Source organism: Symphodus melops (genome assembly GCF_947650265.1).
Source record: "Symphodus melops genome assembly, chromosome: 10".
NCBI classification, from domain to species: domain Eukaryota; kingdom Metazoa; phylum Chordata; class Actinopteri; order Labriformes; family Labridae; genus Symphodus; species Symphodus melops.
In genome coordinates, this window is record NC_136700.1 from 25,266,536 (window position 1) to 25,281,627 (window position 15,092).

The 15,092-nt window shown below is 45.8% G+C and overlaps 1 protein-coding gene across 1 annotated transcript; it reads right to left on the reverse strand.

Annotated features, from left to right (window-relative positions):
- Positions 1-6,856: 6,856 nt before the first annotated feature.
- coq8b (coenzyme Q8B) lies at positions 6,857-14,021 on the reverse strand. The gene is made up of 16 exons (XM_079353817.1): positions 13,875-14,021; positions 13,181-13,359; positions 12,873-13,005; positions 12,085-12,287; positions 11,879-11,945; positions 11,615-11,686; positions 11,137-11,256; positions 10,458-10,543; positions 10,156-10,296; positions 9,988-10,069; positions 8,959-9,052; positions 8,516-8,657; positions 8,088-8,195; positions 7,926-7,991; positions 7,691-7,777; positions 6,857-7,529 (listed from the first exon to the last, which is right to left on the reverse strand). Coding segments are annotated over exons 1-16 (1,887 nt in total). The 5' UTR covers positions 13,876-14,021; the 3' UTR covers positions 6,857-7,223.
- Positions 14,022-15,092: the final 1,071 nt, after the last annotated feature.

Genomic DNA, 15,092 nt, shown 5'->3' on the forward strand with positions numbered 1-15,092 from the left:
AAGAGAGAAACGGGGAAAGTGTCAGGAACTCTGAGGACGCTTTGAGTTGCAAAGTTTGGTCCATTTATCGCACATGCTCACTGAAGTTTAAATCTAATCTTTTTGTTCTCCTCCAGCGAGAGGAGACTCAGCAGATTAAATATCCTTGTTCCCCTTAAACCGGACGAGCCCCTGACCTGCAGTCGAACAAAGAGTCCAGAGGCTGACGGGACTCTGGAGGAGCCCGGCGGGGTTGTCGGCAGAAGCAGGGCCGGGCCTGGAAGTGAAGCTGCTTGTTTAGCAGACCCACCCTGACCAGCACAAAGGGGGGGGGGGGGGGGCTACACCTACATCATCCTCCATGTCCAGCCAACCCAGACAGCACCCTGATTGGCCAGCTGGATGACCTTTGATCGCTGCTGCATTGTGGTCTCAGCTGCACCAAACCTCCCCCTTTGGGTGCGAGCATTTCTGCCAGTGTGTGTGTGTGTGTGTGTGTGGGTCTGTGTGTGTGTGTGCGGACAACAAAGGAAAGCCTAATGCAGCAATCAGAGCTCGTGGAAAAGGGGAAGTGGTCAGAGGGGAAATGGAGTGTGTATGTGTGTGTTTGTGTGCACTTGTGTGTGTAATGCTGGCGAGATGGATGTGCTGTAATTATCATCTCGTTGAGCTTGACCTGCAACAGTGATTAGCTACGTAACAGCCCATTTATATCCAGCAGCCCCCCGTATGGACGTCACATGACATCACCTCTCCATCTCAAACGGAGCGTTTCTCGTCTTACAGCCAGCCGACTGGTCAGTGTCGTCCTCTTCTGGCTTCTTCCCACCAAATCAAATTAAATGTACATCATTCTTTAGCCCAGTGGTACCTCCAGCCCTGAAATCAGACATTTCATTCTCACCATTTACTCCCAGTCCAAGACCAAAGCGAGGCTTCTTCTGGCTTCCTCATTGTCAACCCTCGAGCTCGAGCCAGGACCAAGCTGTCTTCCAGATTGAGACCAATCTTTTGCTTCTTTGAGCCCCAAACTTTGATCAAACTTAGTCTTCTTCGAGCCATATCAAAAACCATGTCAGAGTCTGTCTTTAGTCCCAGTCCAAGACCACGTCCATTCTTCTTCTAGCCCTAGATTGAGACCAAACATCGTCCCTTTTTGACTCCCACTTAAGCAGTAAGTTGACATGTAGAGAAAGTTCTACTCAAGCTCGACTTTTAAAATACATACTAAGTGGAACTTGTTGAGGTTAGACTCACATGGCTAATGCTGCTGGGGATCGATTTGTTCTTGGCCTGGATGTTGTGTGCATTCTCTGCACGTCCTGCACCGGTTTGACTCAGAAGTCAAATGTGATAGTTTGTACTGTCGCTTCGTAGAAGAGTTGTCTTCCTCGGTTAACGCCTGAAGCTAGATGGATAGCAAAACGATATGTAGGAATCTGTACAGGGCTGGACATGTATGCTTCACTGTTCAACATTTAAACTGTTTGCTGCTGGCTAACTTGTTTGTAAAGTCAACAGGAAGTCCAGTTTAGTGGCCTGATCAATCTTTCCCTGTGGCTCAGTTTAACTGTGCATGTAAAGGTGCCTATAGACCAAACACTGCCTTTCACTAGCCTCATGCATCTGCGGACCAAAGCTAGCGTTCCTCTTTCCAACTCCAGCCCACACCTGGCCATCTCAGAAAAGCTTCTCATCAAACTTCTTACTCAAGCATTCGAAATTCATGAGCCCAATTTCTTCGACCTGTGCTGCTATACTTTAAGCCCAAATTTGGCTTTTCTTTGACCCAAATCTGGCCCGCCTCTCACCTGAGATCTAGACCGAACCTAGCATTCCTCCTTTCTAATGTTAGGGCCCAAAATGAGGTCATTTCAAAACCTAGTTCTGGGTCCAACATGTGTAGCCCTCCAGCACTGAAGATGTGCAGTTGGTCGTAGTTACCGTCTGAACACACCCCATGTGACTCTATCTATCGGTCTCTTTTTTCCGAAGGCAGTTGGTGAGGGTAGACCACCCCCTCACACCATGACAGGCTGGGTGAGGAATGCCATGTCATGGAACAGATGGAGCTCCTCAGACAATAGAGCCTCATGCATTCACTGGCCCTTTATACCCAGGCATGTGCCAAGAGTGCAAGGGAGTGTATGTGTGTGTGTGTGTGTGTGTATCACTGTCACAGTCTCGAAGTCATTGAAGTCGTTTTTTTTTTTTTATCTCATGCGCACTGACTCTCCCGTTTTCTCTCCGGGAACAGGGAGCTCGAGCACACAGCACGAGCACACCAAACAACATGAGGAGGGAGTGCTCTGTGGAAGTTTAAAAACACGACGCACAACACAGAGCTGTGCAAAAGGTCTTCTGATGCCATGGAGCGAGACAGAGATGATCCTGCACAGAGTCATGATTATAAATATATTCAAACTGAGGGCGCGTGCTACAGTGGCCACGCTGTCCCGCAGAAAACACCGCAAACCCAGAGCCAATGATTGCCCAACAATCAACGTGACTTTACAGATTTATCCACACGCTCTTATTCTCATGCCAATAATGACGCAATTACGTCAATTCCATACACTAATGGTCCAAGTATTAAGGATGTAGAGGTGTTACATTTTTTTAATTGTAGAAAAGTTGCACGTTTTATCCCAACCTGGCTTCGCGAGCTCACTTCCCAGCATGCTTATAAAAGCCAATCAGATCTTTCTCTTAATTACTTGCGTCTCCTTGCTGATGCATTAGTCATGTACACCGCGATCAAAAAGCTGGAGCTGCCACATTTCATTCATCTCACACACATATGGGCCCATTGGATCCTGATCCAGATTAAAGCGGTGTGTAGTTGTGTCCAAACAGTAAGACTAAAACATCAATAATTACCAAGCAGTTTAGGCGGATGATCTGCATGTCTCCATGGTGGATTTATGAATCAAAAAAGAGGGTTTTTTATAACCGGGTCTCCAAACGGTCTAATCCTGGAAGAGTCCGGGATGCCAGATTGGACGGAAAACCAGTCAACTCACCCAAGAGAACGACGGATGATCCCCCTCGGTGTAAATCCAGGACCCCGGACAAGTCAAATAGCCTATTCACCAGAATAATCTGCGATGGGTAATTTCACAGAATCCTTCTGATCCGCACTGAGAGAGCGATGTGAGGGAGCCGATGTGGAGCCGCAAATCAGCCTGGTCGCAGCACACACACACAAACACACACACACACACACACATACACACATAAAATACAATAATAAAAAAAAGGGTTGCAACAACGCTTGAAGTGGTGTTTCGGGGGAAACAGTCGTATGTGTAGTAATCTCGGATGCTTTGGTTGTTGACTGTGCACTTCCCCCGGCTCCACCCGCTAACCCAGCCTTCCCAGTGCGCCCATTGGCACAGACGGCCGGACATGCAAATCTACTCTCCCCATTGATGTTTTCCAGAAAAGAAAAAAAAGGGGTAAAAAAAAAAAAGCAAGGATAGTTTTCAGTCGCTCCACTGCGCCACCATGTGGCCACTTAGTTAGGCTACTGTGACAATGCAATTAGACCTTCACTACCAAGTTTTACAGAGTAGCCAGCACAGAGAAGAGATTTTTAACTAAATTATATTACTTTAAATGATACACATTTATTATAATTGTATGTGTGCATGTGTGCGTTTCAGGCCTGTGTGTGTCTCCCAATAAAGGAGTGTAAACCAGAATGAACTGTCAAGGATTAATAAAGCATAAAAGATCAAGTAAAAACAAGACTAATTTAGTTCAAGCTAAAAAAAATCTTCATCCTCTAGTGTAAAACATCCCTTCGCTGATTCTCAATCAAGTATCGAGGAGTCATCATGTGGAAATCATTTGCTAAATGAATGAATCATGTTGACAAAAGATGACAGGTCAAATCAACATAAACTAAGACTTCCTCTCAGGTGCTTTCATCGTGCACGCTGTTCTCCTGCAGAGTTTCTTCTGTCAGAAGACGAATTACCTGCTAAAAAAAATAAAGCGTCCGTCTCCTCATGGCTGTAATCTCAGTTTGATCTGTGTGTGCACCAGCAGAGGTTGATCATTTTAGGATCAATCACTAATCATCGTCCCGAATGAAAAATCTTAAAATCTCTCTCTACATATAACATTTTTTTAAATGCAAATGTAGTAGTTACTGTATATGTGTAAAGAACTTAACGTGTTTGTGGTAAAAAAAAATGTTTCACTTGTCTCGTAACAGCATTTTCATTTGCTATAAAACATGTTGAAATGATGTTTAAAGATAATCTTATAATATACTAATCTGCCTTTATAAATATGCATCTACTCATTTTGTTTGTTTGTTCTTAGACCGGACAGCTGAAGAGAGACAGGAACTGTACGGAGGAGAGGCAGCGGAGGTCAGAGGTCGGACTAAAGCTTCTCAACATGGGCTGGGCATCACAACCACAAGGCTGCACGCTGTTCTGAAATGGACGCTGCTTCCTGGTTGATGAATTGTGCAACAGATATAAGAGCTTCTCCACAGTCTGTTTCACGGTAAAAACACAAAAGATAACCATATCCAGTGCAAACGTCACAATTGAATCCTCATGGTCATAAAAACTAAAAGATGAAGCTTCTCTAAAATGAAGCCAGTCCTGCTCAGAAACAGTGACAGCACGCCGGGCAGAGAGACGGCCCACTGAACCTTCATGTGTTCACTGTGATCCCTGCTCGACCATTTCTCTAAAATAACGTCATTTTAATTTAACCATGTAAACTGTACTCTATATTGTCTCTGCTGAAACATCCACGCAGATTGAACTTTGTAAACAAAGTGGACCAGGGGAAGAATCGTCCCTCCCCAGTGCGGCGTTCGTCCAAATGAAAAGAAAAACCTGGGGGCAAAGACGAGCTGGAGAACCGAATCCAGCTGCTTCTTACACGCAGAGAAAACACTGCAAACTTTCCATTGCGTGAAACTTCAAGAGAAGAATGTGCTCTTTCTTCCCTCCACATGTGCTGCTCTTATTAAGTGAGGCCGAGTCCAAAACAGAGAGGGATAAGTAAGACTGTGATTTTGATGTAGTGAAGCAGAGCCAACCAGCACATGCACGATAAAACCACGGCGAGCTCAGAGACACAAACATCAAGTGCTAATGGAGATGCATTAAGAGAGTGCCTCTCTCTCCTCCTGCGGTGTGAGCCGCCCGCACTCAGCTCTGCTGTGATGGCTTGATTGTGGACAAAAACAAGACGGCGCTGCCTTGAAACCAAAATAGTTTCCTGAGAAAAGACACATCGGTGCCAAGCATTAGATCAGCTCGTACAATGTGCGAGCTAAAAGCATTGCAACGTGATGTTCAAAGGGTCAATACAAGAACAGTGTGGGCGGACGGCGAGGTCAAACATGGCATCCAGTCAATGACATCGTCCTAAGAGGTCTGAGACTGAAAGGGAAGGATCAATACAGAGTGAAAGGAGTCCTGACTGGCTCGCAGCTTCTTTTTGACACCTGCCAGTAAAAAGGGGATTAGAGACAGGAACTAATCACACGTATTTTATTTCATGGAAACAAAAGCAAAGCACACCACACGTCCAAAAATAAAACACGATTTTCACATTATGGAGTTTTTTTTGTTGTTGAACAATCCCACTATAGAGCGAGCACTGATGTGTCTGCAGCTTCACCCATTCAGAAGAACGCAGAAGTAAGACACAGATCCATCCTGAGAGAAGGAAGCACACGGCAGCATCAGACAGGCGACGCGGGACTCTTGAACGTGTCCTTAAGGCCGAAAACAGCCGCTCTGTTTGGGAGGTGGAGGACCGTGCGGTGAGTCCAAGATGCACACGCTCCACATTAACCAGCTGCTCATTTACATTCATATTAATAGCTCATGGGCTCTTTCAAAGATCGCATTTCTTCCATATTATTTTATGATCAGCTACATTCTATGACTGCAAAGAGCGACTTAAGACTTCTCTCTTAAAGCACCCTGCAAATATTTTACAGTAAAAAAAAAAGACTTAGTTCACCGTTATGAAATGCTTCACTCAGTTATTGTGTGTTACAGAATAACAAAGCATGATGCAGATGTTGTACAGAGTGAGCGGATGATGTTCTCTTCCTCTGTGATCAGACTTCTCGTGCTTTCTTCTCTGACAACAATGCAGCAGCCAGTATGTCCTCCTTCTAACTTTAGATTCTGCTCCTGAATGCTCTGGATTTGTTTGGACCAGAGAAGGTAGGCGGGGCTTTGAAGGCCGTTTTGGACGCCCCTGGGTTTGCCAGATATGAGAGCAGTTATCAGGTGAACAGGTGTTGCAGCGATGGAAGCGGGCAGTGGAACTGCTTCAGATAGAAGTGATTGTACCCGAGCTAAAAAGCCTCTGCATGTTTCTAATAAGCTCCAGCAGCAGAAAGCTGCTCAAACTAGGATCAATGTTGGAGATGAAACATGGAGAGAGGTTAGAACGCAGAAAGCTTTACAGACCCATGCAGAGCTGGCTAAACACTGAAGCTACAGTGTCCACCACATGCAGAGCTGGCTAAACACTGAAGCTACAGTGTCCACTACATGCAGAGCTGGCTAAACACTGAAGCTACAGTGTCCACCACATGGTGACCTGTGTGAGAGGAGGGGGGGAGACGGCACTCTGTAATGATTAAAATTTAGACTGCAGTACCCATTTTAAACGCTAGGGTGCAGAATTACGGACTGCTCCTTTAAGCTAGCTAATGAGGAGACAATATGCTAAAAACATGCATGCTAATGAGCAAGAAGTTAATAGTAACTTTACAGTACATGGAGTCTTCAGACAAACAGATCACAAAGGTTCCAGGACGTGGAACCGATGGGAACCTAATCAAACACCCAACAACACTCATAATCAATGAAATAATTCTCTCTTCAGATTCATTTATATAATAGAAGTGTTTGAGCTGCAGCATGTCTCTGGTATGGCACACGTGTCACCAGTAGTTACAAAAGACTCGAATGCCATGTGGTCGTTGAGTTCTTGTGTTTATGAGTAGGTAAAGACATTATTTCGGGAGTGTGTGTGTGTGTGTGTGTGTGTGTGTGTGTGTGTGTGTGTGTGTGTGTGTGTGTGTGTGTGTGTGTGTGTTTGGAGCACAGAGGGGAGACAGGCGTAGTGTTGAGCATGGTCCATGATCCCTTCTCTCCACTTGCAGATCAAGGCCTCCATGTTTTTTCTCCCTTTTCTGAGCGGTCCGCTCTGAGGAGTCTCGTAGCAGCGACCTGGTCCCCGAGGGTCTACGCAGCGGCCTGCGCCGCCTGCTCCACCTGCTTCCTCTGGTTGTAGGCGTTGTACACATCCAGGAACATGTCCCTGCACGCTATGCGAGCTTTGAGTTTGGAGCAGATGAGGAAGGAGCCGGCCATCTTGCGGTGGAGGGAATACGTCTCCTCTGGCGGCGGGGTGAGACGGTGGCGCAGCATGACAGGGACCAGGCTCTGGATCCGCTGGGTGGTATTTTGGGTGCCGAAGTCGAAGGGCTCAGAGGACATGAAGGCTTCCCCGAGGATCATCACCGCCTCTACGTGGGCGTCTGCGAAGGCCTGGTGGAGAGAACGGAGAGCAAACGATGACACACAACACAAACTGACAACAAGCTGATGATGTTTGAGGAGACATTCCTTTGAAGAAGACAAAAGAGACGGAGGAGGACAAAGGGTATCAAAAATAAATGAGCACAGCGGCAGAGACGAAAATACCTCACCTTGGCCTCGAAGCCTGTCAGAAACTTCAGGTCCTTGGATTTGGAGAGGACAGTGGCTCGATCGCCCACGGACGCGGCGTGCACCACCTGAACACACAGCAGACGAGAAAGTGATGATTATGATCCCGTTAAAAAGCTCCATTTTGAGCACTGCACTGTTTTTACTGGTGCTTAATTATTCACAGAAATCATGTCGAGATCCTGTTGTGGCTGGTGACGTTCAGACTCATCGTACCTGTATGTAGTCATCGGTGAACGACTCTGGGTAGCTTCTGCACGCACCGAAGTCCAACAGAATAACCTAAAGACAAAACACAAATGTTTATCTGCAGGATGGAAAGTTTGTGCACACACACGTTGTTACGTGACGATTCATTCACAGCCAGCCTCCTCTCACCTTGTTGGTGTCCGAGTTGTAGAAGAAGTTAGACCAGTTGGGATCCGTCTGCATGAACCTGAACTCGAACAGCTCTCTGAGACACAGCTGGAGGATGCTGAAACAGATCTGCAGGCCAGAAGAGAGCATGTTGTTTAAACCTGCACTCTGCTCTAGCATGTCGTGCTGGCATCACAAGCTGCATCAAACATGGACGTCGACTCAGTGATGTCACCTGTCATCAGTTTCTGAAGAGGACTTTTAAAAGCCGCTGATGACGGTCGTAACATCAGCCACACCCCTAACTATGAATATACTGTATTATGAATTATTTTTGTCCTTCATAAAACCACAACGCCTCCCAATGAATCCTTCCCATTGCAAGAATATTAAGAAAATCTATCCATTAATGTGATCCAGGTGCTCCCGATTAATAAAATTAACCCCACCTGGTTCCTGGTCTCTTGGTCTAGGTCAACACATTGGTCCAGTGGGACTCCCTGTACCAGCTCCATCGCCAGCACCCTGCGTCCCGACAGCTCTTCGAACACCTCGGGGACTTGCAAAAAGTCATCTCCCTGCAGCAGCGACCTGGAGGACAGACGTGGATGTTGGATCAGAGAGTTCAGCTCAGTGGTCAGAGGGTGCACCCCGCGTCCTCAAATCCCACCTCGGCCCTTTGCTGCACGTCACCGCCCACTCCCCCCTTTCCAACATTAAAAATCTCTGCGGCTCCATCTCTGCTTATTTACTGATTCTCCGTCTGAATTTTTGTCTATATTTTTTCTTTCCTGGTGGTAAATTTAACGTCCACTGTTGGGACCCTAAACGCAGCATCAAGAGTCTGCCTCCTACTTCACCATGAAGCCTCCTGACTACAGCAGACACCTACCTGAACTTCTTGGCACTCTCTGCTTCCCTCTTGTAGTCACACTCCCATGCGAGCTCCCTCTGAAGAACCTCCAAGCTGCTGTCGGCAAACAGACCTGTGGTGAAAAATAAACAGCACAGTCATGTGAGCAAAGTGAGACACCAAACACAGCAGAGACAGGTTTGTTTAGAGCATTAGTGTCGGAGATTTGGCTGAACGGGGGAACGAGGAACAGGGCCACGAAGGATGCAGATCACCTCCTCTTCTGACGAGCTGGAACTACAGCGCCACCTTCTGGTCTGAACTGAAGATGTGAAAATGCTTTAATGAGAGGGACAGAGAGGAGGCTCATGTGGACATGGGCGTTCAAAGGGACGAGGATCGACGCCAACTTTTTTTCCCCAGGGAGCACCTGTGGCCCAAAGACATGTCAGGGCACTTGAACATGTCTCAAATAACGGATCCAATGAGGCATTTAAAAAAGGACAAGGCACGTGCTCAAACTGGCTAGTGGGTACATTTTTTATTTTACCCTGCTGCACACACAGGCATACTCATGCACCAACAGGATCCTATGGACCTGCACTAACGGAGAAACGTCAAGAGTAACGAAGCTCAGACAAATTTCCATTTTTTTGTCCGCACGGGGTCTTGAACCGGCAACCCTCTGGTTCCCAACCCGGGTCCCTACAGACTGAGCTCCTGCCACCCCCAAAGACAAATCTCCCATCCAAGTACTCACCAGGCCCGACCCTGCTTAGCTTCCCGAGATCGGGCGTGTTCAGGGTCGTACGGCCAAAAGCCAAATTTAGTTTTAAGATGTAAGAAAGTATGTTTAGAAAAATCTATTATTGGACGTTTTGAATCTGAAGAAATGAATCTTTGTGACTGTGACGTGAGCGGCTCTATTATTAAACACAAAGAAGTCATCAATCGACTTTTAAGTTGCGACAACACGACGTGACAGCTGCCTTCCCCCGACTGAAGCAGCTGCATTCGGTCATTATGGTTTGTGTGAACACAAGTCTGGAAGCAGAAAGATGTCGTTACCTTCTGGAAGGACCACGCTCATTTTCAGGACCGACATCAGGTTATTTATGTCGCTGCTGATGCTCTCTGCAACTCCAGGGTACTGAGGGGATCGCAGACAGGAAGTCAGTGCAGGCAGGGAGAGACGGAGCGTATCAGCAGAGATGGATGCAGAGCGGCTTTTATTACCTGGATCTTCATGGCGATTTCTCGCCCGTCTTTTAAAGTCCCATGATGCACCTGGCCGATGGAAGCCGCAGCGAACGGTTTGTCTTCAAAGGAGGAAAGTCTGTCACGCCAGCCCGCTCCCAGTTCCTCCTCTAGAACTTTCTACACATTCAGAACAGAAGGGAACATTTTCATTTTCTAAGGCATCAATGAGCGACTCCTAAAAAGAGACCGGGTCAAACTATCGCTATATTGTTATCAGCTAACAAAACAAAGGTACTCCTGGAGGCGTCCATGTTGCTCGTCCCTCTTGTCGTGCTTACATTCATCTGCCAGGTCGGCATGAAGTCTGCGCTCTGCCGGACCCTCTCGAAGATCCTCTGCAGCTGGGGGTTGATGAAGGAGTTGTCTGGAGGAGAAAAAAAGAAAAGGTTGTGGGAAGGTTTGCTACGGTCACCCCTCATGTTGCTTTTGTTCCCAAAGTCAATGGAACCCGAGCGTGAGCTGGAAAGGACTCTGTTAGAGGATGAAGAAGTAAACACAGGGCGAGAGCGCTGCACCTTCGAGGTCGTCCACAGGGCGGAGGTCAACATCAACGCTCGTCGCAGAAAACAAAAACAACCTTGAAATGACTCTGATTGTTGAACGTGACGCGTCGTTCCTTTATCAGTCCTGTTGCAAGTGTCAGAAGGGATTTCAACCAATCAACAGCCTGCAGTGTGTCTGACTCCACCTTTTAGGGTCGGATCGAACGCTCAGGTGGAAACACGGATAAATGTGTAAAGAAGTAAAGTGAACGAGAGCACTTGGTGGAAAGTGAAATCTAAAGATTCAAAGCTGCAACATTTTAGGCACAGATAAAAAAAAACACTTAAAGCTCATTTAATCAACTGAACAGGATTTAATAAAAACAAAAAAGCTAATGTAATGGAAAACAGCACATGTTGAAAAGTGGAAACATATGAAAGGAAAAGGCTCATGCAGGTCCATGACGGCGTTTACCTTGAATGCTGAGCATCTGTCCTATCTTGAGCGCGGCTCCACGGACCTTACACAGCGTGTTGACTATTCTCTCAGCGTTGGCCTCTGACAGGAGCGGGGAGTCCAACAGCGCATTCACGTCTACAAAACACACACACAAGAAAAGCACAACGTGTCCAAACAGGGCTCCATCATTAAACACTCTTCACTGAACATATTCTAAAGTCTGACTGTATGTTCTGGTTTACACGTCTGAGCTCGCCCTGTGACAAAACAAATCGCGGCTCGTCTTACAGCAGGTCAAATATCTCAACGACATTTAGGCTGATGAGCATTTCTGTTGAATGTTAGACTCTGAAACACAGAAGATAACCAACTTGTAGATCTGCACAATGAGCAAGAGGGGCAGATGTTTAATGTGCTGACCCTTTAAACTGGCTGCAGCTTTTAAATGGAATGGAAGGACAAGAGAAGAGAATCAAGAAGAGGACATCTTTACCTTTCTGTTTGCCTCCCAGCGACTGTTTTGCCACTTCTGCGATGGCACCGATCCCGAGTCCTACAGCCAGCCCTGCAGCAGCGACATGGACAGACAGCTGATTTTACATTTAGGGCCATGAAACACATGCTGATTCCACCTTTCCGAGGCCCTCGATCTGTCCTTCACTTTCTAATTTTTTTTTTTTTTTAATCTTTATATTTTTATGAAACAAACAAAAATAGATAAATAGGTTTTTATTCTGAATGAGTGAAATGTTCTTACCCCCAAAATTCACCAGCCTGCTGATTCTTGTGGCGGGCACCTTCCTCTCTCTGGCACGGTCGCTCAGCTGAGGGAAGACGGATCGTGGTTGTAAAATAATGAACACATTCATTCATCTGAAGCACTGATGGTCAGGAGCGCTGCTGAACAGCAAACAGGTTCTCTTGAAGGCAGGGTGGACTAAAACGTTAAGTGTTGACTCCCACCTTCTGTCTGACCGGTTTGACCAGAGACTGCTTCGCCTCTCGGGCTTTCTTGATGTCCTCTGGGGTGAGTCTGGTGATCACCGTGTCGTGCACAGACCGCCTCTGGTGGTAATACCTGTGGAGACCAGGCGATGTGTGGAGGAAGCGAGCGCTCTGTCCCGGCCATCCTGTCGCTGAAGAACCCGCGCCTGGGGGAGGAGGACCTGACATGGAAGAGGAACATTCATGTGTGACTGGGCATTAACATAAGAGACCCAACCCAGTACTGTTAAGTATTTTCATATACTGTATTATCGTTGGGGTGTGTGTCTGAAGAAAAACAATATAAGACAAAAAACAGAAGAGTATAACTGCATCTCAAGTCTCGACTGAAGGAGCGTTGAGCGAGGATACACGCAGACTTACAGGAAACCTTTTAAGCGATGATTGGATATCACTTTATGATTGGACGCTGCAGCAGATCAGGCTTTAATGAAAACCTCCCGACATCAGCCGAGTCTTAAAACAGTCGTTCAAGCAGAACAGCGTGAACAGAATAAACAGACTGTTACCAGGCGACACACAGAGACGGATCACCGTTATCAAGAGTATTTTACAAGAATTAATAAGTGCACACCTGTGCAAACACAAACAGATGTTAAAGCCGCCTGACAGCTGATGTCATTATCCCAAATGGGCGTCGCTTCAGGTGACGGTGCGGAGGAAAGGACCTCTCCAGGGTCTTGAAACATTCTTCCTATTTTCTCATTTCACAATAAAGTATGTGTACCAGACTCAGTCTGTGGTACCTGTTGGCATCTCTGCTGCAGCTCCAGCATCAGCCGGGAACTCTGAGCCCATGGCCCATTTGGCGGCCTCATCAGGATCCACGTTCTCCCAACCTTCAGCGTCCGGAAACACGTCCTCCTTCACTGACTGTTGCTATGGAGATACAGCAGAATTAGTGTCATAGTTTAACCAAAAATGCACTCGTAAGTAAATGTAACTTTGTACTTCAAGCGTTAATTCATCTTGACATCGTTACTGATGTCGTTTCATGAATCATTTGACATGCAGATAATGGGGGGGGGGGGTCATCACAGGTGAGAGTTCATACCGCGTTTCCGCCCATGAAAGTGCCAACCAGACCTTCCACCACATCCTGCGCGGCTTTGACCCCTGCTCCCACGGTGGAGTTGCAGGCCATCAACCGAAGCTGTTCTCCCTGAGTGTTGACCATGGCAGAGCCCACTTTACCAGCCCCACGCAGCACCTGCATCACTTCTGAAAGCATCACTGCACATGGAGAGAGGAGAGGGTCAGACTGCATTGTGTAAATGACGAGGGTCAGAATTAAGGGAATATTGATTAACAAGACACGCCCACCAACATGTTGAACCCGAGTAAGCACATATTTGAACATGCATAATACATCAGGTCTGATATGTCTTAACGAGAAGTATAATACAAGAATACAAAGGGGAAAATGTTGAACGTACTCATCATGTCAGGCAGTTTAACCTTGGCTGTGTCAGGCTGCATGTATGTCATGCTGTGATCACGTGTGTCTCATACTAACGGTGCATTAAATATAAATAACACCACATTTACACTAACTGTGACACACACTCTCAGCCACCTTCAGTTAAATAAAATCCAATTTATTGTTGGTGTTAAACACATTGTGTAAGGCCATCATCTGCAGACAACAGCTCGACATCACAAAGTGGGCAAACATCGAAAACACCTTCGCACGAGGGGTAAATAATCCACTTGAAGACGGCACACGGTCTGTAAATAAAAACACTCACTTTTTCTTCAGTTAAGTGTTTCCAGGATGTTCTCGGTGAATGTCCTCCTCCAACACACCACACCACTGTCCAGCAGCGTTGTTTTGCAACGAGTCAAATCCCGGAAGTTGAGATTTAACAGACATCACCGGCCTCCAACCACAGTCCGACCTTCGATAAGTGGGCGGGGCCAATATGACAAGCGAACGCGGATATAACTGACTACACCAATGGAAGTTACAGAGCACCCAGATGGAGGGCGTGTCGAGTGGGACTGATTGTCCAATCACAGTCCTCTAAAGGCGGGATTAGAATTGAACGGTGTCAAATGAAAATTAGCGTTGTGACGTTGTGGCGAATCCTTTCGTGCACGTGCATCGGTTCGCAACAGTTACCGAACGAGAAAGCGGAAGTAACGCATATTAATTATTATTTTAATAAAGTCTTAAAGTATTTTTATATTTCGAACAACATTTTTTTACTTTCATAATGTAAATTTACCAAACTAATCCCTACTTTTCGTAGTAAAAACGTTTACTTTAAAATAAAGTTTATTGAGAAAAAAAAACATGAGTGAAAGTTATGAAAATAGGTTTTAGGATTAATAAAAAAATTTTAAAGGGAGAATCCAAACTTTAATTCAGTTCAGTAAACTTAATTGGTGTGAATGTGATAAAAGCCTATGCAAATTGATAATGATTTATCATAAGAGTAATATTCAGATACAATACAGTGTATAATGTAATTTCTTTGTGTATTTATAAATAAAAGATTGATCACAAGAAAGGATAATTTGAATTTTCATGCTATATGGTCTAATGCTTGAATGTACAGGTGTAATGAATGCAGCATACATAGAGGGACTGTACCATCACCAAATGAGAGTCCAATGGTAAAGAATAGTCATATCAGTTTTGAGTAAAAGGTGACATTAAGGTCTTCTTCACAGAAATAATGTTTGCAGATGGATGGATCAATTGTCTGGCCCTCTACTGGACAAAGAAGGTGCTGAAAGTTTTTTCTTTTCACTACACGAAACAACTGTGGCACAAACGCTGCATTTCTCCACCACCTATACCCATAATGTTTATCGATCTGTTTCTGCTTTAAGACTCATTTTTACAGACCCACCTTTTTGACTGACAGATTATTTTATCAGAGCTCCTGTGTGCTTATCTTGTCTTCACTGTTTCGTTTTGTTTTAACTTTGTTAAGGCTGTATGTTTCCCCCGAACTGTT

Coding starts and splice junctions, on each gene's coding strand:
- coq8b (XM_079353817.1), bottom strand. Junction 9,053..9,987: donor GAGCGTGGTCCTTCCAGAAG/GTAACGACATCT, acceptor TTTTCACCACAG/GTCTGTTTGCCGACAGCAGC. Junction 8,658..8,958: donor GAGAGTGCCAAGAAGTTCAG/GTAGGTGTCTGC, acceptor TCTGTCCTCCAG/GTCGCTGCTGCAGGGAGATG.